Source organism: Punctularia strigosozonata (genome assembly GCF_000264995.1).
Source record: "Punctularia strigosozonata HHB-11173 SS5 unplaced genomic scaffold PUNSTscaffold_1, whole genome shotgun sequence".
Lineage (NCBI taxonomy): Eukaryota > Fungi > Basidiomycota > Agaricomycetes > Corticiales > Punctulariaceae > Punctularia > Punctularia strigosozonata.
The window spans coordinates 4,564,449-4,586,964 of NW_006767433.1; the positions used below are offsets into that span (position 1 = coordinate 4,564,449).

The 22,516-nt window shown below is 54.9% G+C and overlaps 6 protein-coding genes across 6 annotated transcripts; 3 read left to right on the forward strand and 3 right to left on the reverse strand.

Moving 5' to 3' along the window:
• Positions 1–5: 5 nt before the first annotated feature.
• On the reverse strand, positions 6–3,815 carry PUNSTDRAFT_140943 (MFS general substrate transporter). Its single transcript, XM_007379574.1, has 27 exons — positions 3,550–3,815; positions 3,493–3,501; positions 3,374–3,441; positions 3,307–3,321; positions 3,227–3,255; positions 3,146–3,175; positions 3,079–3,097; positions 3,000–3,019; positions 2,921–2,944; positions 2,820–2,869; positions 2,728–2,752; positions 2,631–2,663; positions 2,525–2,565; positions 2,409–2,475; positions 2,339–2,351; positions 2,236–2,284; positions 2,109–2,180; positions 1,935–2,054; positions 1,861–1,885; positions 1,793–1,807; positions 1,682–1,740; positions 1,480–1,630; positions 1,269–1,426; positions 1,204–1,215; positions 1,095–1,151; positions 765–1,041; positions 6–708 (listed from the first exon to the last, which is right to left on the reverse strand). Exons 1-26 carry the CDS (start codon positions 3,785–3,787, stop codon positions 866–868), a joined length of 1,575 nt encoding a protein of 524 aa, XP_007379636.1. The 5' UTR covers positions 3,788–3,815; the 3' UTR covers positions 6–708; positions 765–865.
• Positions 3,816–4,429: 614 nt separating this feature from the next.
• Positions 4,430–7,086, forward strand: PUNSTDRAFT_124144 (uncharacterized protein; the record flags this gene model as incomplete). The annotated part of the gene is made up of 4 exons (XM_007379575.1): positions 4,430–4,478; positions 4,540–5,207; positions 5,267–5,690; positions 5,743–7,086. 4 exons carry the CDS (start codon positions 4,430–4,432, stop codon positions 6,960–6,962), a joined length of 2,361 nt encoding a protein of 786 aa, XP_007379637.1. The 3' UTR covers positions 6,963–7,086.
• Positions 7,087–7,757: 671 nt separating this feature from the next.
• Positions 7,758–10,068, forward strand: PUNSTDRAFT_130349 (uncharacterized protein; the record flags this gene model as incomplete). The annotated part of the gene is made up of 3 exons (XM_007379576.1): positions 7,758–9,099; positions 9,155–9,354; positions 9,409–10,068. 3 exons carry the CDS (start codon positions 7,758–7,760, stop codon positions 10,066–10,068), a joined length of 2,202 nt encoding a protein of 733 aa, XP_007379638.1.
• A 906-nt stretch (positions 10,069–10,974) lies between these two features.
• PUNSTDRAFT_140946 (FMN-linked oxidoreductase) lies at positions 10,975–14,933 on the forward strand. The gene is made up of 19 exons (XM_007379577.1): positions 10,975–11,041; positions 11,096–11,117; positions 11,184–11,455; positions 11,523–11,626; positions 11,691–11,949; positions 12,005–12,184; positions 12,236–12,516; positions 12,575–13,093; positions 13,153–13,325; positions 13,376–13,475; positions 13,528–13,603; positions 13,654–13,697; positions 13,761–13,816; positions 13,873–13,933; positions 13,982–14,076; positions 14,135–14,253; positions 14,354–14,508; positions 14,569–14,703; positions 14,756–14,933. Exons 3-8 carry the CDS (start codon positions 11,293–11,295, stop codon positions 12,716–12,718), a joined length of 1,131 nt encoding a protein of 376 aa, XP_007379639.1. The 5' UTR covers positions 10,975–11,041; positions 11,096–11,117; positions 11,184–11,292; the 3' UTR covers positions 12,719–13,093; positions 13,153–13,325; positions 13,376–13,475; positions 13,528–13,603; positions 13,654–13,697; positions 13,761–13,816; positions 13,873–13,933; positions 13,982–14,076; positions 14,135–14,253; positions 14,354–14,508; positions 14,569–14,703; positions 14,756–14,933.
• Positions 14,934–15,045: 112 nt separating this feature from the next.
• On the reverse strand, positions 15,046–16,915 carry PUNSTDRAFT_140947 (uncharacterized protein). The gene is made up of 3 exons (XM_007379578.1): positions 16,679–16,915; positions 15,684–16,618; positions 15,046–15,627 (listed from the first exon to the last, which is right to left on the reverse strand). The coding sequence occupies exons 1-3, from the start codon at positions 16,868–16,870 to the stop codon at positions 15,288–15,290; spliced, it is 1,467 nt and encodes a 488-aa protein (XP_007379640.1). The 5' UTR covers positions 16,871–16,915; the 3' UTR covers positions 15,046–15,287.
• A 3,170-nt stretch (positions 16,916–20,085) lies between these two features.
• PUNSTDRAFT_49408 (uncharacterized protein) lies at positions 20,086–21,670 on the reverse strand. The gene is made up of 9 exons (XM_007379579.1): positions 21,599–21,670; positions 21,411–21,526; positions 21,286–21,359; positions 21,049–21,224; positions 20,774–20,987; positions 20,618–20,714; positions 20,509–20,567; positions 20,371–20,455; positions 20,086–20,315 (listed from the first exon to the last, which is right to left on the reverse strand). Exons 1-9 carry the CDS (start codon positions 21,639–21,641, stop codon positions 20,223–20,225), a joined length of 957 nt encoding a protein of 318 aa, XP_007379641.1. The 5' UTR covers positions 21,642–21,670; the 3' UTR covers positions 20,086–20,222.
• Between the last annotated feature and the right edge of the window lie 846 nt (positions 21,671–22,516).

The window sequence follows — 22,516 nt, forward strand, 5'->3', positions numbered from 1 at the left end:
TTCCTCGAGATCAGGAGCCTGGTTGATGGGCCCAGTGCGCCCAATAGCCCGCACACCCAACTCTTGCACGGCCTCCGCCTCGACTTTCCTACCCCGGAGTCGACCGGATCATATCGCTTTGATTCGGTTGTGATCACCAGCAACGCTGGTCCCATACGACCGGGCGCTCATCCTCCGACGCCGTTTTACACACCGTGCGGGAAAGGCATCGTCGCGATCGTGATCACAGCTACTGACCGGGAAGATGATCACTGGCAAAGTGTATTTGTTGCGCACCAAGAGGATCTCGTTCGCCTCGCCGCGAAGGCTCACGACGGCCAGTTTACGCGCCGGAGGTGGAATGAATGGGGGCCACAGCTGACTCGAATGGTAGCAGAGCCGGGCCTGGATTACGATGATCACCGCTGGATGGTCTTCGGATACAGGCTGGTGGCGCATGACCACGACCATTCATACACAGTTTATGATTTCAACCCGCTCGGTAAGGCTTTGCGCCAGGAGATGAACCGCCATGGCGTGCACGTTGTCGGAGAACAGTTCGTCTCGCGACCAGAGACCGACGATACGTTGGGACCTTTCGCGGGCCCCATCACCACGTCTTTGCCGTACTCGAAGCGTGACCTCTTGTTGGACAGCAAGAACCTCCCATTCGACCCCGATTTGGTACAGTGTCTCATGATAAGCGAAGATAACATCATTGTGCATGTGGTATGTATGTCGTACATTCTGGACAGCCGCCGGGATCGCTCATCGTACTGTACGCAGAGGTGGCCGGATGGTCAGGAGAACCTGGACGACACAGAGGACGAATTCTGGTGTTACACCACATAGGAAAACTCCTATCCCAAGGTTTCCGGATACGCGGTTACAACGTGTAACGGAAGCTTGGAGCTCGGTCCCCGAGCGCCCGAAGTTGTTCCGGGGAGTAGTTGGCGACGTTCGTAATGGAGCGTGCCCTGCGCTGATTGATCTTCATGTACGCCAGCATGATGACTGGTACGACGACCAGACCGATGCCAACAAACATGAGCTCGATGGCATCTATACCACATCAGTATATCAGCATGGCTTATGTGGATCGGAATGCAACTTACGACCCAACACGTATTTGGGAGCATCCTGAGTGCGATAGATATTTGACGCGACCACTCCTGCGAGTTGGTCTGAGGAAGAATCGGATTATCTATTCCAGCTGGTGCTTACCCCCAAAATTGCCTAGCGCGTGGTTGAGCATATGGTACACTAATCACGATATTGTGGCAACTCACCGATCCCTACGTGTAAGGCGATACCAGCTCCTCGTTTATAATGCCCTGCAATATTGTTTCCTAACCTGCGCTTCTGATTAACGATCGATGTGTCGGATGGCAGGGAGGCTACAAACCATGCTACAACTCCGGCAACTGTCCCATATCCCCCTGCGACGCTGCGGCCGACGTGAGCGAGGTAGTCTGTGTGAAAGAGCGCCGATAGCCTTACATGAAAAAGGTCCCGAAGTACTTGACGCCTACATGGACAGGCGCGATGTTAATAGAAAAACCGATGAGGCACATGACCAAGCCGGCGAGGATGAACGGGGAGCGTTGCTTCAGCTTGTCAGAGTAGTAGGAGCAAGAGATGATTGTCAGAGCTGCGTCGTAACGTTAACGTAAGATATGGTTGGCCTAAGAGTTGTCCATACTTCCTAGGGCGTACGGCGGAACCGTCAACAACTGACTGACAGTCGTGCTGAATCCAAACCTATGACAGGATTAGCAACAATCAGTCACTCGAGAGCTGGGCTTCCACGAACCCATTTATGATAGAGCTTATAACGATATGATTAGTAAAGTCATTAACGAGCTGCCCATGGATACATACGGTAGGAACAATGTGATGCCGAACACTGGGCCCAAGTTCAGTGGACGCGAATGAGGGAAACGTCTATTACGAACCTGGTACAATAACACACATGTACACGATTATATGCGCCCACACTTGCCAATCACACAGAGCGGCAACGACGTGGCGTGGCTCAAAGTGTTCTTCCTCCCCGATTGCGGAGTTGTCATATCCTGTAGATAATGAAATATTAAAAGATGTCATGCAAGTATTCATATGGAACCGACTTTTCTTCCATAGAACGTAAGCCCTCTCCTTTTCCGTCAGGAACGTAGCCGACTCGGGAAAGTCGACCATTACTGACCATGGCTGTTAGCATGAACGTTGCAGGATGGGAACAGAGGGAGTGATTACCCAAGAAGGCCAAGATCCCGATGCCTACAGTGGCGGAACCTTCAAGAATCTGTGTGGCATTGCATCAATGCCCACTCTCATGGCCATAGCTATTGAGTCGTACGAATATCCATGACCTGGGAAAAAAAAAGTTGGCTCGCTTGCGACAATCACATTTCAGAGAGGATTATTACCACCCCAGAAGTCCGTGTGTTCCGCTCATGAAGCTGATCGCGAAGGCGAGCAAGCCAGAGAAGCCGCCTGCGCCGCATTCAGGTGACAAAGAGGCGTGAAAAACAGTTCAGCTGACCGGCCACAGTTGCCGCACTATAGAAGAGTCCGAGGCGATATCTACTCGGATGCGAGAGTCAAATAGATATCCCATTGAAGCGGAGATGGCGCAGCGTATGACGTACTGTAACATGTGTCGCGGGTACCATATGGACATGCTGTTGATGCACAAAAGTCAGCTTCGTTCAATTGCCGTGCGGGGCTTCTACGCTTGTAACTCACTAGTATGCGACCCCAGGAAAGAACCCTGCACAGCGAAGCAATCAGCTACGACGCATGATGATGATCATACGGGTGGTGTAGAGTATACATACCTGCCTCGGCAACTCCAAGACATGTACGGATGCCCACTAACTGGGGATATCTGTGTGCATGTATGAGAGCGAGGACCCAAGAGCGCTGACGCGCATCGTACGTCTTGGCTAATCCCATCAATGCGCTGTCGTGGACGCTTAGCCGACGGCTACACACATGTAAGTCATGATGAAGCTTACGTTATGGTTCCCCAAGCGACCTATCATCGACAAAGGGGGAGATTATTACCAGCCCTTTGAGAGTAGGTCAAATGCTCACGGTTATTCCTGGTAACCACCTGAGAACGGTGAGTAAGGTATCCAATGACATGACAAGACGTACGCACCTTGAGGGCCTGAACTTCTTCAAGACTAGGCTGGGGTTGCGTTAGCCCGGGAGCCTGAGAGAAGCGTCCCGTTGTACCTACTTTGATGGAAACTCAAAGAGACAGTATGGCTAGGAGATATATGAGATCGCGCTCCTCGTGATCCAAAGGAAGCAACATACGATGAAGAACATCATCTATAGCATAACATGTTCCAGGTAAGAACTAGCATCGAAGCAGAGCACTCACAAGTGTGATGTTGTACCGATGGCCAGTTAGGTGCAACTGGGTCAATAGCCCTTGCAGCTTCGCATTCCCTGCACACGAAGATGAGCGCTAAATGCGATGAGAACGAACGCTGTGCTTACCGATGTTGCCTAGTACGGGGTCAGATACAAAGATCACAGCGCAGAATCGTCACGCACTTCGATCGACCTGGGATCCCAAATACATCAACCACATTATTGGAATGAGTCGAAGATCGATCTTGCGGTACAGCTTCCGTTCTTCTTCGGGGGTGAGCTTCATCGGCGGTGGTTGGAGGGCCTCCTCGGGTCGTTCGGTGTGCGAGCTGCCGTCGACGGTCTCGACCATCGCATCTACCGCAGGCTTCTCATCCTCTATGGCGAAGCGCTCCATGCTGGTGTCATCGACGATGGCCATGCTTGCTGTCGAGTAAGGGACGAAAAGCGCGCTCAGGCACGCCTCTCGAGGCGCAATCTCAGGTTCAGCACATAAAGACGGTCCAAGATTGCGCGACTGTGGGGCTGGGATAGCCCGAGCCTGTTTTGGTGCGTGGCGAACGCCTGCACGAGAAGGCGAAGAAGCAGAAGAACGCGGCAGATCGATTTAGACCATTGTGAGGGCACTCGTGACCGGCTTGAGAGGATATTTACTATCGTGGAGTGTATATCAACGTCCCTGAGGAGATGTGACTGCGCTTGAGTTCGCCGTAGCGTGCGACAAGGAAGGGGTGCGGGCGGGGGGTCGCGACGAACATACCCGCTTCGGCGTCAGCAAAGACCGCGAGCCGCGTTCGTCGGGGAGCCGGTTCTCATGCCAGCAAGCGTCAGGGAGAGCAAACAGGGAGACAGGTGATGTGTGAGATATGCGACCATGATATCGTGTTTATTGCGGCCAGTCATCGTTGGTGGTCGTCGCGTCCAGGAGAGCGATGAATGATCACGTGGACCTTCAGTCAGACCGTGGCCGGCGGGATGGATAGCAGCTCACAGCCCAGGGGGTGAGCGCATCCCATGTTCGCCATCACAGCGGCCAGCGAGCAGGCCAGTCACTGCCAGGACCATGGCCCCCGCCACGTCCAAGGGCCTGTTGCCTGTCGCATGCCGATACGGTGCGTTCGTCCCACTGCTCACCGCCGCGCAGTAAGTAATCGAGCCTGTGCCGCCCTACAGTCCCGCTCGACCTCTGGTTCACGACCCATCTCGACACGAGGTGGAACTGTAAACAGATAAAGCACTGGATCCTCTCCAAATGCCTCCCCGAGAGCAACGCCGACCCGCCGCGCGCGGTGTCGCCCATCACCTTCGCCTTGCCGTCGGAGGAATCCCTGCCCTTCGGTTCCGAGGGCGCATGGCTTGATCTCGTCGAGGACGACGAGGTTCTCTCATTTGGGACGACGAGGCACAGCAAATCCACTCGGTCTCCGTCCACCCACAGCTTCGACGATGCCGCTTCTCCGACGTCTTCCACGTCCGAAACGCCCCTTCATCTCAAATATACCGTCCTCGCCTATTCTACCGGCCAGATCCTCGAAGATCAGGCGCACTTGGAATGGTATCATCTGCGCCCGCACGAGCTTCTCGAGGTCCATGAAGCCGGCGCCATCGCCTCGCTTCCCCGTCGGAACATCCTCAACTACTCCGAACCGTACTTCGAAGCCCGCGTGAAAACCGTCAGCGTCTTCTGGTCCGGGCCTTCGGAGGAAACGAAGAGGGCGTACCAGCGCAACGCCCTTCCGGACGGCGTTCCGGTGCCGAGGCGGCACAAGTCCAGGTCGGAATGGGCAGACCGATGGGTCGTCGTGCGGGGAGGAAATCTGATACTCTGTCGCGATCGCATGGTGAGAAGTGTATTACCGTCGCCCGATGCGTTCGCCACGCTCATATCAACCGTGGGCAGGAGCTTTCCCAAGCCTACCACTTCCCCGTCGCTTCTTTGAACTCGTTGCAGCAACGCGCAGATGACCCTCTCGTCATCCGCGCCTCGTTCGGCCCTTCCCCGAAGGCCCACGATCCCGAAGCGGACTCCTCCGTTCCGTCTTCCCCCGGCCCCGGCACGACTCCGCCTCTTCTTCCCTTGACGGAGCTTCAGGGTCGGAGAGGAAACACCACCCCGAGACAGATACCTACCCCTCACAATAGCCTAGGAAGATCGAAGAACAAGCTGAGGCCGGTTCCTGGCTCTTCCGCATCGACGACTACGCGTACGGATGACGAAGATGTCGAACCCAGTACCAGAAGTGCTGCGACGGACTCGGATCGTCCCGGTGGCATTGGCGTCAGTGAGGGAGCACGGGTCGAGTTGACCATGCTAGACAAAACTGGTATTACGTTCTATTATCATCGCGAAAATCTGGATGCTGAACAGCTCTGTAGCCCACGAATGCCTGTTGCGTACCCTACACCGGCTATGCCGCGACCCGGACCCTCTGGTCTGCCACTCCGACTTTCTCCCGTCTCAGAACCCATTTCATCACTCCGAGGGACTCTGGAGCCCGTCGTCCAGCCCGCCCGAACCATCTCACTCCCAGCGGCCCTTTAAATTACGCGTGCACATCGACGAACCCTATATGCGCCACACGGTTCGCTTCCCGGAGTGGCGGCAGGAGATCGCGACGAGGGCCCGTTGGGCAGGTATGGGCGTCCCGGCGGCACGGGAGCGTGTCCCACCCTCTTCTTCTTCGAAACGAATATCGTGGCCGGAGGTACTGAGCGCTCAAAGCCCGGGATCGGACGACCCCTATTCGGCCACCGTCCGCGGCGGGAGCTCCGCGACACGCGCGAATTGGTCAGAAGACGAGGCGGAGGCTGAGGGGGAGTCGGAGGAGCCCCCGGCGAGCCCGTTGTCTGCGTTGACTTGGGGAGGAGAAAGTGCGAGCGGGTCGGAGGACGGCTCGACGCGCAGCGAGGTCGAATGGGAGGGGTGGATGGACGACCTCGAACGGCAGAGCGCGATCAAGAAGGGCAAGATGCGCGCGCTCTCGTCGTCCCCGCCCAGCGCGCCTCCGTCGCCGCTGCGGACCCGGACCGTAGGCTCGCTTTCGTCCTCGCCTACTTCGGGCCAAGAAGACCTCGCCTACTCGGGCCCGTTCGCGCGCCAGATGGAGATTGACCACGACCACGACCCGGAGCGGACGACGACAGCGACGTCAGCTGCTGCTGCTGTGGCGGGCAATCATCTACTGCGCCATCCCGGTCCGAGCATCATCAGGAGCACGGTCACCGCCGGGAACGCGAACAGGAAACGAGGCGGCGCGAGCAAGGCGGACAAGAAGCCTAGCTCGTCAAAGGGCAAAGATCCTGCCTATGGCGTCTCAAAATCGAAGAAAACGGCGACGAGGGACGAGCCTCCCGCGTCCGCTGCGGCCGCGCCTCGTTTGCGGAAACCCACGTTGTTGCGGCGCAACAAGTCGAGCCATTCGATCTCGGCCAAGTCGAACGTCAGCAGCGCGTCGGAGGTGCCGGTACTCAGCGAACAACGTGACGGTCAATCCGGTGATGGTGCTGGTGCTGAGGGGTCAGGAAAGCTTGGGATCGGACGGCGGTTGTCCGTGCGGTCTCGCACGCAGAAACCCCGCCAGGCGGCGGGGGGGTAGAGTCACTGCCAGGGTTCCGCATTACGAACGAAGTCTGGATTACTTTTTCTACGGAAATCCATATTTCATATAAAATGGCTGGTTCAGATGCGGTTGAGACATAAAGTACAAACATACTTTCAACGGAATAATATATCCTTATAAGGGAGGTCACCTGCCATATAAGTATATATTACTTGTGCAAGCTATCTTTGTATTGAATGTAACAATCACATTTGAACCAGCCATTTGATATGAAATACGGATTTCCGTAGAAAAAGTAATCCAGACTTAGTTCGTAATGCGAGACCCTGGCAGTGAGTGGGTTATACCGTGCATATGTGGAGCTTCGCGTGCGCATCGCGACCGCACTAGATCCGAGACAAGTAAAACAGACCGGTAGCTGTCCAGAAACCCACTGATGTAGCCAACTGTGTGATTTCGTGCAAAACTGAGTGCTGAGTGCTGAGCGCTGAGCGCTGAGCATGGGCTCCGCTATTTATTCAGTCGACATAGAGCTTCTTTACCAGATATTCTTCAGGCAGAGTTGTATTCGCCATGTCCAGCCACCACCCGTACGCGAGCGCGTGCGAATGAATCACGGTCACATGACCCGCCAGAACAAAGGGCGCGGCGACGGTCCAGTGGCTTCGTGTTGTCGGTTTGACCCACAACCACACTCGCAGCCTTCTGAAGGAGTGGCCCTTACTTGCCCCCAGCGGTGTCACCGAACACAGGGCCACCAGTTGCTCCTACTATAATAATCTCAGTGAGCATCATGTTTTTCGCCGCCAGAGTCCAGCCGCTGACTTCGCCATGTCTTCTCGCAATGTCACTCCCCCCCCGCAACCCAGAGGACCATCAAGCGCCCCCGTCACCTGTAACTCAACCCCTTGCAGCGCGAGCCGCTTCACCGGCGAATACACGCACTCTTCAACTAAAGCCATCACTAAAGCCGTCACAGTTCCTGCCATCTCTCACTCTCTCAAGGGAGCCATGCTGGACAACGTCACTGGGCTTCTAGACGTCGTTTTTCCGAACTCTGAACTTCCTATGCGCCTTGACCACGCACTTGCTTACGTCTCCGATCCTGAGAACGGGTCTGACTGCCTCTATCGCGAAGGCCAATGGACTGGTTTTGCATCGCTGCCGGCCCATAATCCCCAGTCGCCAGGAGAACGTGAAGAAGCCGTTTCCCAGCAGTTCAACGCTATTGCGGACGCTGTATCACGGTGTAAGGCCTTCCGCCCCTCTAAAGCCACCGTTCGCTGTTGGACGGGTCACTTCGCCACCAGGCCTTTAGGCGATACCAACCAACCGACGTTGGAGGCCTGCCAGAGGTACCCGGACGGCGTGTTACTACCTCAGGTCTACCGCGATCGTCCCGGTGACGCTCTCAGACAGGATGCTGTGGCGTTTTTGGAAGTCAAATCCGGTAAGGATGGCGCCACCCCGGGGACCAGCTCCGCGGGGGAGCTGAAGGAGAACGTTCGATTAGCCTTTGGCGCTCAGTACGACAGACGCTTTATCCTCGGGATCACCCTGGTTTCAGATTCAATGCGGCTCTGGCGTTTCGACAGGGCAGGAGTTCTGCAGTCGAGAGAGTTCAATATCCACGACAGTCCTGACGACTTTCTTCGTGTGGTGTGTGGGTTTGCCTTCGCCAACCGTGACACTCTCGGCTTCGATCCTACCGTCTCCGAACCCGATCTGTCTGGAGTTCGGACGATACAAGTCAAAAACAAGCGTTACAAGATACTGGACGTGTTGCATATGTCTGGCACGCTCAGAGGTCGAGGGACGATTATCCTCCGTGTACGCTCCGGGAGGAAAGGAGGCATGTATATCATCAAGGATTCGTGGGTCGATGTTAGTCGGCCAGAAAAGGAGTGCGAAATTCTGGAGCGCGCGTCCAAGGAAAAGATAGAAGGAATTGTGCACATGTTGACTCATGAGCGGGTCAGTTTTCACGGCGCGGTAGACTCGACGAAGACTATTCGCGAGAAGCTGCACATGGTCGAAAACGTGGACAAAAAGAGCGGTCGCGCGCCCGAGACGCGGGAGCATTATCGCCTTGTTCTGGAAGAATCAGGACTTTCTTTGCGCCACTTCGCTACCCGTCGAGAGTTGCTCAGTGTCTTGATAGACGCCGTCGAAGGTGAGCAGTGTCTTGATCCCAGGCGTTCGTAGATATCTGATGGGATCGTCTGTAGCTCATCGTCGAATGTACGAAGATCTTGGCGTGTTGCATCGTGACATCAGCTTCCGCAACATATTGATTTTGGACGCCGAAGATGACACAGAGAAGAAACAAGAGGGAGAGCGTCCAGGTCGCCTAATTGATTTTGATTACTCCAAGACCATGAATCGACCCACCGATAACGATCCGGAGGAACACAAAAATCATCGTTCCGTGAGTTATACGTATCGTCTGTGAATCGTTTCTCTAACATCGACGTTCGCACAGGGAACGTTGCCATTCATGTCGGTTCACCTTCTTGCCAGCGAGACGCCGATCGAGCCAGAGGTGCACCATGATCTAGAATCCTTTTTTTACGTCCTCATTTGGGCGTGTATCGTGCTGCAAGGACCGGGACGCTACAGAGAACCATTCGACGCCATGACTACCCAGTTGCAGGACTGGCTTGCCGGAAACGCGGAGAGCTCTATCTCAAATGCGAAGTTTGGTCAAATAGTTTCTACGAACTCTTTCGAACGGCTGTTGTCGGACTTCCACCCATACTTCAATCCCTTGAAGCCCACGCTCAGGGCGCTTAGAACCGCACTCAAAGTCAACCAATGGGGCGACCCCAATGGGGAGCGCTCGACATACGACGAATTTCTCGCTGCGCTCAGGTCTGGTCGCGATGCTTTACCTCTCGTTGATGACCCGCCACCGATGGCCGGGCCTGTGGTTGCGGACCAGCGCCGTCCTCGGAGACAGGCAGCCGTCCGCAGTCACACGACGCTTTCCTCAATGGCTTCCTCGAGAGGTCAGAAACGCAGTCGCCAGGAGATCGAAGACGAAGATGAAGCAACTTCAGCGCATCAGAAACCCGATTACCGCAGCAGCAACCATAACGCGGGCTCGATTGGCACCTCCCTATCGGGAAAGAGGCGCAAGTAAACCTTTAAGGGTACTTAGCTGCTTTAGAATACCTCCCTTAATATTTACACGTACTTCAGCTGCATATCATAATACTGTATGTTTGCTTCTTAAATTGTACAAACCAATGACACCAGGAACGCGCACGGAAGCGGTACCGCAACCAGTCTCTCGATAGCGAGCGTTTCATCGTGCAGCACGAACCCGCTCTTGAACGGGTCCTGCGGGTCCTGATAACCATGGGTACGCTAGGTGCAGGACGGTAACCGACGGCAGCCTGGATACAGAAACTGGGTAACTTTCAATTGCACGCACTGTGCGTGATATATAATGTTCTAGGCTGTGTTCGAGTAGAAAAGCGCCACTCACCTTCGCAGCTTGAGCCGCATTCTTTACGTTGACGTGAGTATCGCATGGAAGTAGCAGCTAAAAGGCAGTAATGTCACCCTGCATCGCGGTGCTTACCGATTTCCGGGCTGAGAGATAACTAAGGCAAGCTCAGGCGATGCCTTCCTTGACCTCGTTAATGACGAACTCGAGAAATACTCCGCAACACGAGCTCGACCTTTGTTAACTCGCACATACAACTATCGGTATCGTACAGTAATGCGTATGCAGTTTGTTGGCCGGAGGCGTTATATTTGCGATGTCCAAGATGCGCTCGCTGTCACACCCCTGTACACAGTACAGCCTACCGTACGCGATTGCGCGTCGCGTGAGAATGAGTCACGGTCACATGACATTCCGGAACAACGGGCGGGGCGACTCTCCCACGCCGCTAACGCTACCGCCGCTCGCCTGAGCCATAGCTGGTACTCACTGTTCTCGGTCTTCCCGGGACCCATGCATCGACGCCTCCTCAGGCCTCAGGGTTCATCGTACTAAGATACATCACCGGTCACCCCGCGTGCACCTCTTTGTTACATGCGAGTACGATGAACATTCGGGACTGCTCTACCACCCCGCGACTCTTCGCGTGCTGACTGGGATGCTGGTGTGTTCGGTTCTTGTAATCTCCATGCCGTACCCGCTTAATCAGACGCGGAAGCTGATTCATGCGAACGAAGAATGTACGCCATACCCATTCGCGACCGCGCATCTCCTTCGTGATGGAGCGTCGATATAAAGGCTTGTAGGGGGTTGTTTTTTCACGGCAAAAATCAACCGGATCTCTGGCGTTGACCTCCTCCCCCGGATTCCCTGCGCCAACTCCAAACACTCCCTCACCGTTTCGGTTCTCAGAAGATGTCATCACCGACGCCAAAGCTGTTCCAGGAGATCACGGTTGGGGACGTGACGCTCAAGCATCGCGTCGCATTGGCGCCTTTGACGCGCTTCCGCGCGGACGTCAACCATGTCCCGTTGAACATCGTGCGGCAATACTACGAGCAGCGAGCCCGCATTCCTGGCGCGTCCCTCTTTTCTTCGTGCTCCCTGGCCACTCTGTGAACCAACCTCGGATTGATGTTACGCAGGCACTTTGCTGATATCCGAAGCTACTTACATCGCCGCCAAAGCCGGTGGCTACAACAACGCGCCAGGGATCTGGAGCGACGCTCAGATCGACGCGTGGAAGAAGGTACAGTCGTCGCAGTTTCCTTTGACCAGGTTGACGAACGCTGATTTCGATGTGCTTCCCGCAGGTCACCGATGCGGTACATGCACAGGGGTCTTTCATATACCTCCAGCTCTGGGCTCTCGGTCGCGCGGCCAGCGGCGACGTGCTCAAGAGCGAAGACCCCAGCTTTGACGTCGTCTCCGCATCCGACCTGCCCATCACCGGCTCTAAATTCACCCCGCGATCGCTGACCACGGAGGAGGTGAAGGAGTATGTGCAGTTGTACGCGACCGCCGCGAGCAACGCTGTACACCGCGCCGGATTTGATGGCGTCGAGGTTCATGGTGAGCGAGCATTGAGTCGAGGCGTAATGTTGACTCGCGCTAACGTGGGATGTAGGCGCCAACGGCTACCTCGTCGACCAGTTCCTTCAGGACAAGAGCAACAAGCGTACGGATGAGTACGGTGGCTCCATAGAGAACCGCGCCAAGTTCGCTCTTGAGGTCGTGGACGCGATTGCCAAGGCCGTCGGACCTACCAAGACCGCGATTCGTCTGAGCCCGTGGGCCGATCTCCAAGGTATATCCCATTCCTCCACTCTGAATCCCACCTCTCTCAACATCTCGACAGACATGCGCTTGGACGATCCGATCCCGACGTTCAGCTACGTCGTGCAGCAGCTCAAGTCCCGCCAGCCGGATTTAGCGTTCATCCACGTCATCGAGCCGCGCGTCAAGGGCACGGTCGATATCGACGGTGGCGCGCCCGCGGGCGAGTCGAACGACTTCATTCGCGAGATCTGGGCTCCGCGCCCGCTCATCTCCGCTGGCGGGTACAACCGCGAGCTCGCACTTAGGAATGCTGAGGACAAGGGGGACATTATCGCGTTCGGAAGACACTTTATTGCTAACGTCAGTCTCATCTTGCGAGCCCTCGGCTAACTCAAGGATGCTGACACACGGTGGCTAGCCGGACCTGCCCCTGCGCTTGGAGAAGGACATACCGCTGCACCCGTACGACCGTTCGACGTTCTATACGCCCGAGAGCCCGGTGGGATACATCGACCAGCCGTTTGCGGATCAAGAGACGGAGACGTTCGTAACCAAACTCTAGATGATCGCAGAAACACATTACATGATAGGAGAAGTTCGAGTTCGACATGTATACCCAAAACCATTGTTTCCGATGGCGTTGAGATCTTATGTTGTAGGGTTAGGGTCGCGAACGTCGGACCTCTTCCGCTGAAACGGCTCCCGCCCCGGGCCGCTCGATGCAGCGTTGTCCTGCTTCAATCAGCGATAGTCGCTTGGTAACCTCGACAGCGACCTAAATCCTCTGGCTCCAAACCTGGTCAGGATAAGAATCGGTGAAACGCGGAGGCATTTCGAGGACGCTCCGTTCACGTGTGATAATCATGCACGCACCGCTGGCCTACGACTCGTCGCCGGCCCGTCACAAGATTGTTCTCTCAGGCCGTTGCCACACAAGGCGAGTAGCACTAGACAAGAGCATGGGTGAACGAAGCGAGTTGTGATGGATGGTGTCAGCTGGTGGATTGCGCGCACATCGTCCGCGCTGAGGCATTAACCTCAAGTGCTTCCTGCTACATAAAGAGAGCCTGGAAACGTTGGACATGGTCAACCATCATGCTACGGTGGATCGTTCTGCTGTGCCTTTTTGCAGGCCAGGTGTTCTCGGTCGCGACATTTACCAATCCGATGTATGCAACAACGATTTTTTACCGCTCCTATACTCACCTTGCCTCCGTAGAAAGCAGACCGATGGCTCTGATCCGTTCATGGTATTCCATGAGGGATACTACTATCTGACTACGACGACCTGGACAAACATCCAGATCACCCGTGCCACTGTAAGCTCCACGAACGGCCTGCGCAGTCCGTATTGGGTCTAAAGAAGTGCAGACTATCGCAGGCCTGAAAACCGCATCGCCCAAAGTCATCTGGACCGATAGCACTGCTTCTAGGTGCTGCAATATCTGTAAAAAGTCATGCTGCCTTTCCGTGGATGTTGACTGACCGAATGTACAGGGGCACCCGAGATTCACTGGGTAGATAACGCGTGGTACATGTTCGTAATCTGCCGACGTCAAATATCTTCGTGGTTAACTCAACACCTGCCACCAGATACTACGTAGCTGGAGAGAGCGACAACATTCAACAATCAGTTCATACACGCCATCAAAGGCTCTTCGTACGTACTCAAACAGCCCCCTCGCCGAATCATAGGTTCGAAGTTTCCCTTAACAGAAATATTATCTGGGACTCCACCTGGAGCTACGCCTCCCGCATCGCCATACCTAACCGAGATGTACGCTGTTCTCCGGCGTTTCATCAGTGATTCCTGACACGTTGCAAGGTGTGGTCCATTGATCCGACGATTCTCGTCTACGGAAGCAACAACTATTTAGTCTATTCCTCTTGGGATGGAGACGATCAGTGCTTGTACATTGCGTCAGTCGCGAAATACCTTCTATACAAACATTGTCTGACATTTGCCGTGTATCTACAGCGAAATGACCAGCGCCACGACAGTCGGCAACGCGGTCAAAATCTCCACCCCGACCTACAGCTGGGAGCAAGTCAGCGCGAACGTCAACGAAGGCCCAGGTACGTCACTTCGGTTCGCCGGGCATCTTACAGAACCTCACTGTCGCCTGTCGTATAGCGCCGGTAAGCTGTGAAATGCCTCGATTTGAAGAAGCACTCCGTTACTCACTACGCCTGATAGCTGTATCACGGTGGGAATACTTGGATAATTTACTCCGCCTCCAGTTGCGCCGGAAGCGGGTACAAGCTCGGCCAGCTCACGCTCACGGGAACTGATCCGCTCAGCGCGTCTTCGTGGACCAAATATGTAAACCCAATTTTCCAGTCCGCGAATGGGTATGCATCATGGCGCTTCCGTCCCTGCGTGCTAGCGATTGACTGACGGGATTACTTCAGTAACGACGAACCGGGCCACAACGGCTTCTTCCTCAGCTCGACAGGGGACGAAATTTATATCGTGTTCCACGCCTCGGCGACGGATCCGGCCGTGTGCGATGGCAGCCGGTACACGATGGTTCAGCCTGTCTATTGGTCGGTGCTCTCTTCCGCTGTCTGTGGACCTCGACTGATAAGTTGTCACCAGGCACACCGATGGGACGCCGAACCTTGGCTCGCCCAGGGCACTCACGGACGCCATCCCGGAGCCCGACTAACCTTGGGGTATGCTGAGGGATCCGGATTCGCTGGGGAGGATGGGGTTCTCCATGGGAGTTGACGTATTTTGTATCACTGGTCCCGCCAGTTGTTTTCATGACATTGCCACGACAACGCGTGTACATGTATAGCTATTTCGAATGAAAATTATACGAGGTTGTGATGTAAACGGTTAAAGGAGGGTGAGAAGCAGTGTAATGCAGCAAGGCATGGGTCATAAGATGTTGTACGAGAACATAATCGCCATCTAACAAAAATCGGTAGGGTATGTTCAATGCAGATGGATGAGAGGATTAGCATCTGACATGGCAAGCTGAACAATTAGGGGGTACGTGTACGAATGAAATGATGCGGCGCGATTAAGGCGAGAAATACACTTATCATCGGAGCATGACGACACAGAACATGGGAACAAGAAGGGTCGGGGAAATGATAAAACGTTCCGACACGCCTCGGTTTCTTCAATAACGTGACCCAGGGCCGTACGCGAGTTGTCCGTATTCATCGTAGTACGCAATGTCGCGCAATGCCCTGCGAGCTACGTTGAACGCTGGCTGGCCCCTCAATGGCATATCAAGGGTTAACCCGGCCTCGACCATAGCGTCGGGAGGAGGTATGGAATCTTGCACGGCGTACGGAATAAATTCGCCGACGTCGCCGTTGGAACTCATATTCGGCGACAGCGAGCGCTGCGTGCTGAGGTTGGACCGCGCGTAAACCTGGTACTGCCGCGTTCGCTTGTGTATCCCCCGCTTCGATTCTGTGGGATATTCGCATACGAGCTTGCGGCGGGCGCATTGACTAACGGTCACAGTGTCAGAAATGTTTTGTGCGAACAGAGACATATGTTTACTCACTCGCAGGTACGGTCGCCGCTGGATTCGGGAGGCTGGCCACAGGCAATTTTGCGGTCCCGGCAGAAAAGGCAGGCGAGGATGCGCCTGGGTCTGCTGCTGCTTGTCTGGGTCGGAGCCGTCTGTGCTTGGCAAGATGCGTGAGTCTGAGCATCCTGAGGAGCATTCGCCTGTGGCTCGGGCCCTCGCAAGAGACGTGTACTGGTTTGCAGTCCTTCCAACAAGTCAGCGTGGTCGACGTGCTTCTGGACATCACGTAGATTGTGCTGAAGAGGTTCACAGTCGTCGATGGACCGCGGAGTGTAAGAGCGTCCGGTCCCGTGCGCCCTTCGCGGTCGCTCCTGTGCGCGAGACCGAGATCTCGTGGACGGACCATGAGCATGCTCGGGGAGGGGATATGGCGCTGAAGGCGAATGAGACCGGCGGCGCACAAGTAGACTTCGTTTGACCGAAGAGCCGATGGACGGCGCCGCGTCAGCGCGGTCGCTCGCATGAGCAGGCGGAGACGGTGCGATGCGACGGTAGCGCGCAGTCGAGGAAAACTGCTCCAACCTCTGGGTCCGCGTCGGCGGAGATCTCGCGGCAGACGGCGGCGGTGAAATGGTCTGGGGCACGGCATTGTCCCCTTCGCTGAAAGGAGCAGGGTAGCTATAGTCAACATCGTAACCTCCTCCATCCATCGACGGTATCACATGCACGCCGTGTCGACTCGCATAGGCTGCATCCGCGGCCGACAAGGTTGGGGACGGGGGCCCGTAGCAGAAGCCTACAGGTATCCCATCGAACTCGGATATCCAGAATCCGTTCTCGTCAGCGAATACCACATTAGGATCGGATCGAATGGCGAGAGAAGAGAACAAGCTCGGCAGCACAGCGGTATGAGACCCGTGTGGAGACACGTCCGATCCTGTGGAGGCTACGGAGGGCGAGTAGGACAGCTAGGCAGCGACGAAGGGGGCTCAGGACGCGCTCAAAACGATGCACGGTGGTAAGCTCACGTCCGGTTCCGAGTCCTGATACGGGCCGTGGGCAGTTGCCAGCCCATAGTCATCCATCGCAGGCATGGGTGGAGGCGGTCGCTCGTCGTCCACAAAAGGACCGTGCAAAATGTCTCTGTCCGGTACTATACAGTACGCGTTGTCATGCAGGGCAGCCCAATGGCAGTGATCATGGAACGAGTACGCATCCATCGGGTCGCGCGGGTCGCCTGGGGCGAAGGTAAGATCGGCAGTCGCCTGGAGGAACCGCGAGAGGGAACGACCGAGGAATTCAGACGCGGTCGCTCATATTCTTATTCTCATCCTCGGCGGATCCAGGGCGGGGCTTGAGCACGAGCCCTTCCGCTAGAACAGGTCCAGAGAAACGAACGCCACGTGCTCTCGCGCCTGCAAGCGCCCATCCGCGAAGTAGCAGGCGGCGCTGCCTTACCTCTTTCGCTTCTGCTACTCCCATGCTCACCCTCGATCGCGACCGCCGGAGCGTGTATCCAGCATGGCGCTGCCGACACATACTCAAACATACCCACTCGTGCCGGGAGCAGGAGCGCCTTCGTACGGCAACATACACTGTTTTTACGTCGCCCAACGGCATGCTCTCCGCCAAGCCATCTGCCATGTTCGCCCACGTTACATTGTCTCTGCGACGATGCAGAAAAATTCGGCCCTCCGAACAGTTGTTCATGCTCCGAAACGTGGAGCGCCGTAAACCAACTATGGAGACGCTCACGGTTATCGATCGATTCACAACTGCATCGCAGATGCCTTCTCGCCCCCTTTTCATACGTTTCGTCTATGGATGCATCCGACAGAGTTCATGGAAGCATGCAGCTGATCACCACTGGCTGTATTAAAAGAGTTTCATTATCTTCTGGGCCTTCAGTGCTGCTATCACTTTGACCCCCTAACCCCGCTTACCCCACTCGGGGCGGGATCCGGACTGTCCGGTTGAATTCCTGGTGCCTGTTCTGGCCACAACGAACCTACCGCATTGGGGAGTACAGCGTCGCGCGATGATCTGCGTCATTCCTCGCTTCACCCAGCGTGTGTGCTCAACAGTCAGCGACGAGCAGTCTTCCTGGCTGTCAGCGGTCAGCAAGCCCGAAAGTCCCTTACGCGTGGTCCGCCCCTGGTTCTATCATAATTGCTCCCAGTTCACGCGGTACAGTCTGGCCGCAGTCAGTCGGCGGTGCGCCTCGGCAAATCAGCTTGGTGATGTCGGAGATAACGACATGCCTCCATTCCAGCCTATTCTGACCGTTCTGTTCTTCGAGTTCTAGTTGCGGTTTCTCTTCACCTCAAACAGTCACCTCGAGCCATGAATTTTCACTGGCTTCTTAGGTTTATATTGGCGGCGACATCCATGCCTAGGACATGGCATCCGCCTGGACCAATCGAACGTCTTCAGATCGCTCGTAGCGGGGTCAAAACATTCCATTCCTGCCAATATCTACCGTCAACGTTCTTCTTACCCCGATCGCTGCCTTTCTGAGCTCGCTACTGTGCCTTTGAGAGGCCGTTGCCAGCCTCCGGGCTATCTCCTGCTACCTTGCGACGCTTAGATGAAGTTCCATCGAAGGAGCGTCATGCAAGTGCTGTGACGTCTCGTTCATTTTGTTGCAGGTATTCTATGGCGCCCCTGTTCACGCTGACCGTTGTTTCTATGAGCTTGGTCGTCACGTTCATCTTCTCGAAGAACTTCCAGGTTCATTCACCAAATTAATCCCGGCACGCCTGTGATCCGCATTTGTGAATGGTCGTGCTCGGAAATACCCCGAAGATGACATGCGTTCCTGTTTCGAGCTCTGTAATCTTGGACTTTCGGCGCTCTTCTATCTGCACATTGAGATCCACCCTGCGCAGTCCGATACCCTCATATCGATGGCGAAGCATCACATCGCGCTCACCGTACGATTCTCCGTATCTGCCTTCGGCGGCCTGTTTGGGGCGTGTTAAAACAAGGTTAGCCTTCATTCCAGGGCACGTCGTGGCATTCGTCATGTGTTGCCCAAATTCGCTCGGATAAGCGTCTATCCAGTCACCGAATGTATGCAAACCGTCGCATGGTTGATATCGACTCTTCACCGGGTCACTCGGAGCTCAGAAAATAATAGGCCGCTTTTTTGGGATCAACGTCTCTAAGGGGCTAATCGGCATCGATCTCTGAGAACAAAGAGCTCATCCGGATCAATACAGTATTGGTACCGCTCGTACTGGGAGACAGCTAGGCCGCAACGCCCATCCTATCGCACCTGTTTGCTACCTACCTGCATTTTGGAGACCTCGAGCCTGCTTCAAGTCAGCGCATGTTGAACATTGGATGAAATATGCTTCTCTCCGACGACACATCGCCGTGCTTCTTCTTCCCCCGTTCCATCGGTCCGGAAGGAGATCCACCACCGGCAGAGATTCCTCAATTTTCCTCCAGGAACTCGTATATTGAGACTCACTACACTTGTACTGCATAGAAGCATGCCGAGTAATTATTCGGTCCAGGCGATGCTAGGGCCGTTGGTCTCGAATCGGTCGTAGGAGGGGCCCTATTGACGTAAATAACCTTTTTTTGGGTGGTACGTCTGGGACTGTATGAACGGCTTCCTTTCAAGTCCTGCCAACTGCCTTCGCTGGGAAAGAGACTGCTCCTGCGATTTGCAACACTCATCAACCGGATGCGCACGGATCTCAACTACATATGCACTTCACTCTACGCTGTTGGCAGCCAACGGATCATTATTACTATATCATCCACACGGCATCGCTTATGCTCTTCTTGCTGGGTATGGTCCTTGACACGACCCGGCGAAGTCACGGAGAGAGTACGCGGTTCAGCGGCTATTTTTTCATATTTTATTATTATTTACAACCGCATGTTCGAGCTGTCTGCTGTTCCTGCATTGATACGGATGATATCGACGAAGATTGTTCGTCCGACGGTTAAACGGGCTAAGCACGCGACCCTGACCTCCCCGATCAGCTGGACAGCAGCTAGCTGATACTCGAGAGGTGTAGGTATGAGCGTGATCTCTAGAAATTTGAACATACTTACTGCAGCACGGTGTGCCGCAGCGGTCACAGAGTCAACGCAAGATAAGCTCTTCACAAGTGCGAAGCATATTTCCATGACGACTTCGCAGTTTCCTTGGGGGTGAGCGAACACAAGGAAGCCCTCTCGTTAGACTGCATTCACGTGTGATCTGGCGAAGAAGCCATCGCGTACCGAGCCTCGAAGCCTGTTCACCCATTTTTTTTCTTTCGAAAGATCGGCCAGATGCGTCCAGGGCGCCTTCGCCTTAATTACAAAGATGCGACGGGCTTGATCTCAATTCATCACGACATCGTGCAAACGCTTCCGAGAAGCATTGGACAGTCAACACCGACCCAATATCCTTGTACAAGACCGCTACATAGTGACGGAGCTTCCTCCCGATTTTAATTTTATATGCTACGTTCCAATACGAGGCCCTGTGCAGTAATGACAGCTAGGATAGGAAGAATGAAGGGGGTAATTATGCCACACAGAAATAAACACCAGCTCATCCGTATATGCTCAGAAATCGCGAGCCTTGTAGTCACTCTGCGCCTCATGATCGAAGCCGGTCTGCCTGCCGCTGTCGTCCTCGGCTACCGCAAAGGTTTCCATCTAATTGGACAAATTTAGAAAGAACACAGGTGACGGTGACGAGTAATATATTCACCTTCACATGAACACCGGTATCAAGACCCGTTGCACGTGGCGCAGTGACGCGTCCACTGGATAGTGGTGCACTGCCGCTGCCGCTGCTAAGGAAGGCGGTTCAATTGAAGTCACCTCGAGAGGAAGGCGATGCGCTCACTAGACATTCAGTGACTGGCTGAAGTTACTCAGCCGGCGGAACGCGCGGGTAGCGACGATCTGAGTAGCTGGTGAGTATCGGCCGAAACACGACGGCCGGTCCAACTCACAGTCGAGGCCGTGGCCGCGGGGACGACGAACATGATGCTCATCACCGCATTCAAGTTCATGACCATGAATATAGTTGCGATGGTGTTGGCGACGAATCTGTATGCGTTTCGCAAGGTAAGAGACGAACGAGGAGCAGGCTCGAACAGAACACATACGCGATCACGAAGTAAATCAGACCGTCGGTGAAGAGGAGGCGGGTGAGCGAGCTGTGTCCGCTTCGAGGTCGTGCCAGCTTGACTGCGTTGAGGAGCATCGTGACGAAGTCAAAGCACATGGTGTATATGAATAGAATGATGCTGATTTTGAGGTTTGTATGCGTCACTGCACACCCGCCCGTACCGGGAACGGAGATGGCCGTCACTGAGAGACCTGTGAGAGATCGTAAAGTTAGGATTGAATTGAAATACGAAAACAATGCGGTCACGCGTACCTTGGAACAAAATTGCCCAGTGACCCAAGATGACGAGGACTAGCGCGCCGGTGAGGATCTTGTTGTCTGACCAGACGGCCATAGTGCGAATAGCAAGATTGAGAGATGGCAGGGCAACCGACGCATCGCCGACAAACTGGATGTACGTGTACAAGGGTGTACATTGCAGCGTAGACCTGGGAAGCAGCGATGCATGTAAGCAGAGCATACGCTACTGAACGGTAGGAGGCGACGTACGAGTGCGAGTTTTGTACAATGGCGAATCCAATACATACTCCGACCATACTATATCGATTGAGTAGGTAGAAGATCTACGTTTCCTGAGTAACCGACCACTATCCATGAAGAGAATTAGGACGTACCATAGGCCATCGGAACCGGCGCTTGCCAGTAGCGATGTCCCAGTCGAATTGGAGAGCAGTGGCCCACTCCCATAGGTAGAGACCGATGCAGGCGTGCACGAGGTTATTGAAAACCGCTATAATTCAAATTGATAATAATAACGAGGTAATCTGAGATTCATCTCGCATCGGGCCTACGCGACACTCACTGGCGTCCTGAGTGATCTCTGCCTCCGAGTTCCAGTCGACCATAGCGCTTGTGAAGGAAGAGGGAGCGGGGGGAAGGAGGGCGGGCGCGTTTTCATTTCGGGGATTACTGCACGCTTTTCAGTGACCCTGAGCCGTCGGCGACTTCTCGTCAAAGGGTGGGCTAGAAAGGTCCCGCCCAAGAAGCGTCTGTGGCGGCCTAAGCGAGAGCAATTCAATTTCGGTTAGCAACGGTGCGAACCAAACTCAACTTTACGCACTTGTAATTCCGAAGCACATCTTCGTGGACTTGGGTGTCCGTGCGCGATGGCTCGAAGACGAAGACGAAAGTATTGTATGGGTGTACGATACATCGCAAACGTCGGGGCATACGAAGGCTATCTTTGGGCCGATCGCGTTGGATGAGAGGTTGATCCCCGCCGCGGCCAAGGCAACATCACGCAGCGTCGAAGCGCTCCGAGATGTGTTTGCCGGGTCACGTGAGCAACAAGCTTGAACGTTTGCCGAAATGTGGGGCACCCCTGCAGGGGATATCTCACGTCGAACCGCGAAAAAAGCTATGTTATTGCGACCGAAGAATGGCCCGCTGATGCGCTCATGGAGTTTGAGTGTGTCTCCACACCAGGACGCGATACGCTGCGCCATCCGTTTCCATGCAAATGAGCACCCGCCTTTCGTAAGTAACGTCCATCGTGTGAGGGCATCGATGTCGTTCTGATGTCACTTAGGCAAGCCTTCTCCGTGTCGCATATTGCAGTCGATGGATGAACGAGGAGTAGTCGGGCAGTCATTTTGCACCAGAGCCGACGAATTCGGGGGAAGTTCGGGAATGTCAATGTAGACGTGGGGAGCGGGCGGGATTAAATTGAGCACACATACAGAGACGAAGCCTTCCACACAGTGCTTTCCATTTTTGCGGG

Bases quoted from the DNA above. Each gene is read 5' to 3' on its own strand.
- PUNSTDRAFT_140943 (XM_007379574.1), bottom strand. From the start codon at position 3,787: ATGGCCATCGTCGATGACACCAGCATGGAGCGCTTCGCCATAGAGGAT. The intron at 2,753-2,819 runs GTATGTATACTC...TTCGCTGTGCAG, and splicing joins TCTTGGAGTTGCCGAGGCAG to GGTTCTTTCCTGGGGTCGCA. The intron at 1,042-1,094 runs GTAAGTTGCATT...GATGTGGTATAG, and splicing joins TCCCAAATACGTGTTGGGTC to ATGCCATCGAGCTCATGTTT.
- PUNSTDRAFT_140947 (XM_007379578.1), bottom strand. From the start codon at position 16,870: ATGGATGCGTACTCGTTCCATGATCACTGCCATTGGGCTGCCCTGCAT. The intron at 16,619-16,678 runs GTGAGCTTACCA...GTCGCTGCCTAG, and splicing joins ATCAGGACTCGGAACCGGAC to CTGTCCTACTCGCCCTCCGT. The intron at 15,628-15,683 runs GTGAGTAAACAT...TGTGACCGTTAG, and splicing joins AGCGGCGACCGTACCTGCGA to TCAATGCGCCCGCCGCAAGC.
- PUNSTDRAFT_49408 (XM_007379579.1), bottom strand. From the start codon at position 21,641: ATGGTCGACTGGAACTCGGAGGCAGAGATCACTCAGGACGCCA. The intron at 21,360-21,410 runs GTACGTCCTAAT...CAGGAAACGTAG, and splicing joins GCCGGTTCCGATGGCCTATG to ATCTTCTACCTACTCAATCG. The intron at 20,988-21,048 runs GTACGCGTGACC...GATCTCTCACAG, and splicing joins CTGGGCAATTTTGTTCCAAG to GTCTCTCAGTGACGGCCATC.
- PUNSTDRAFT_140946 (XM_007379577.1), top strand. From the start codon at position 11,293: ATGTCATCACCGACGCCAAAGCTGTTCCAGGAGATCACGGTTGGGGAC. The intron at 11,627-11,690 runs GTACAGTCGTCG...TGCTTCCCGCAG, and splicing joins AGATCGACGCGTGGAAGAAG to GTCACCGATGCGGTACATGC. The intron at 12,517-12,574 runs GTCAGTCTCATC...CACGGTGGCTAG, and splicing joins GAAGACACTTTATTGCTAAC to CCGGACCTGCCCCTGCGCTT.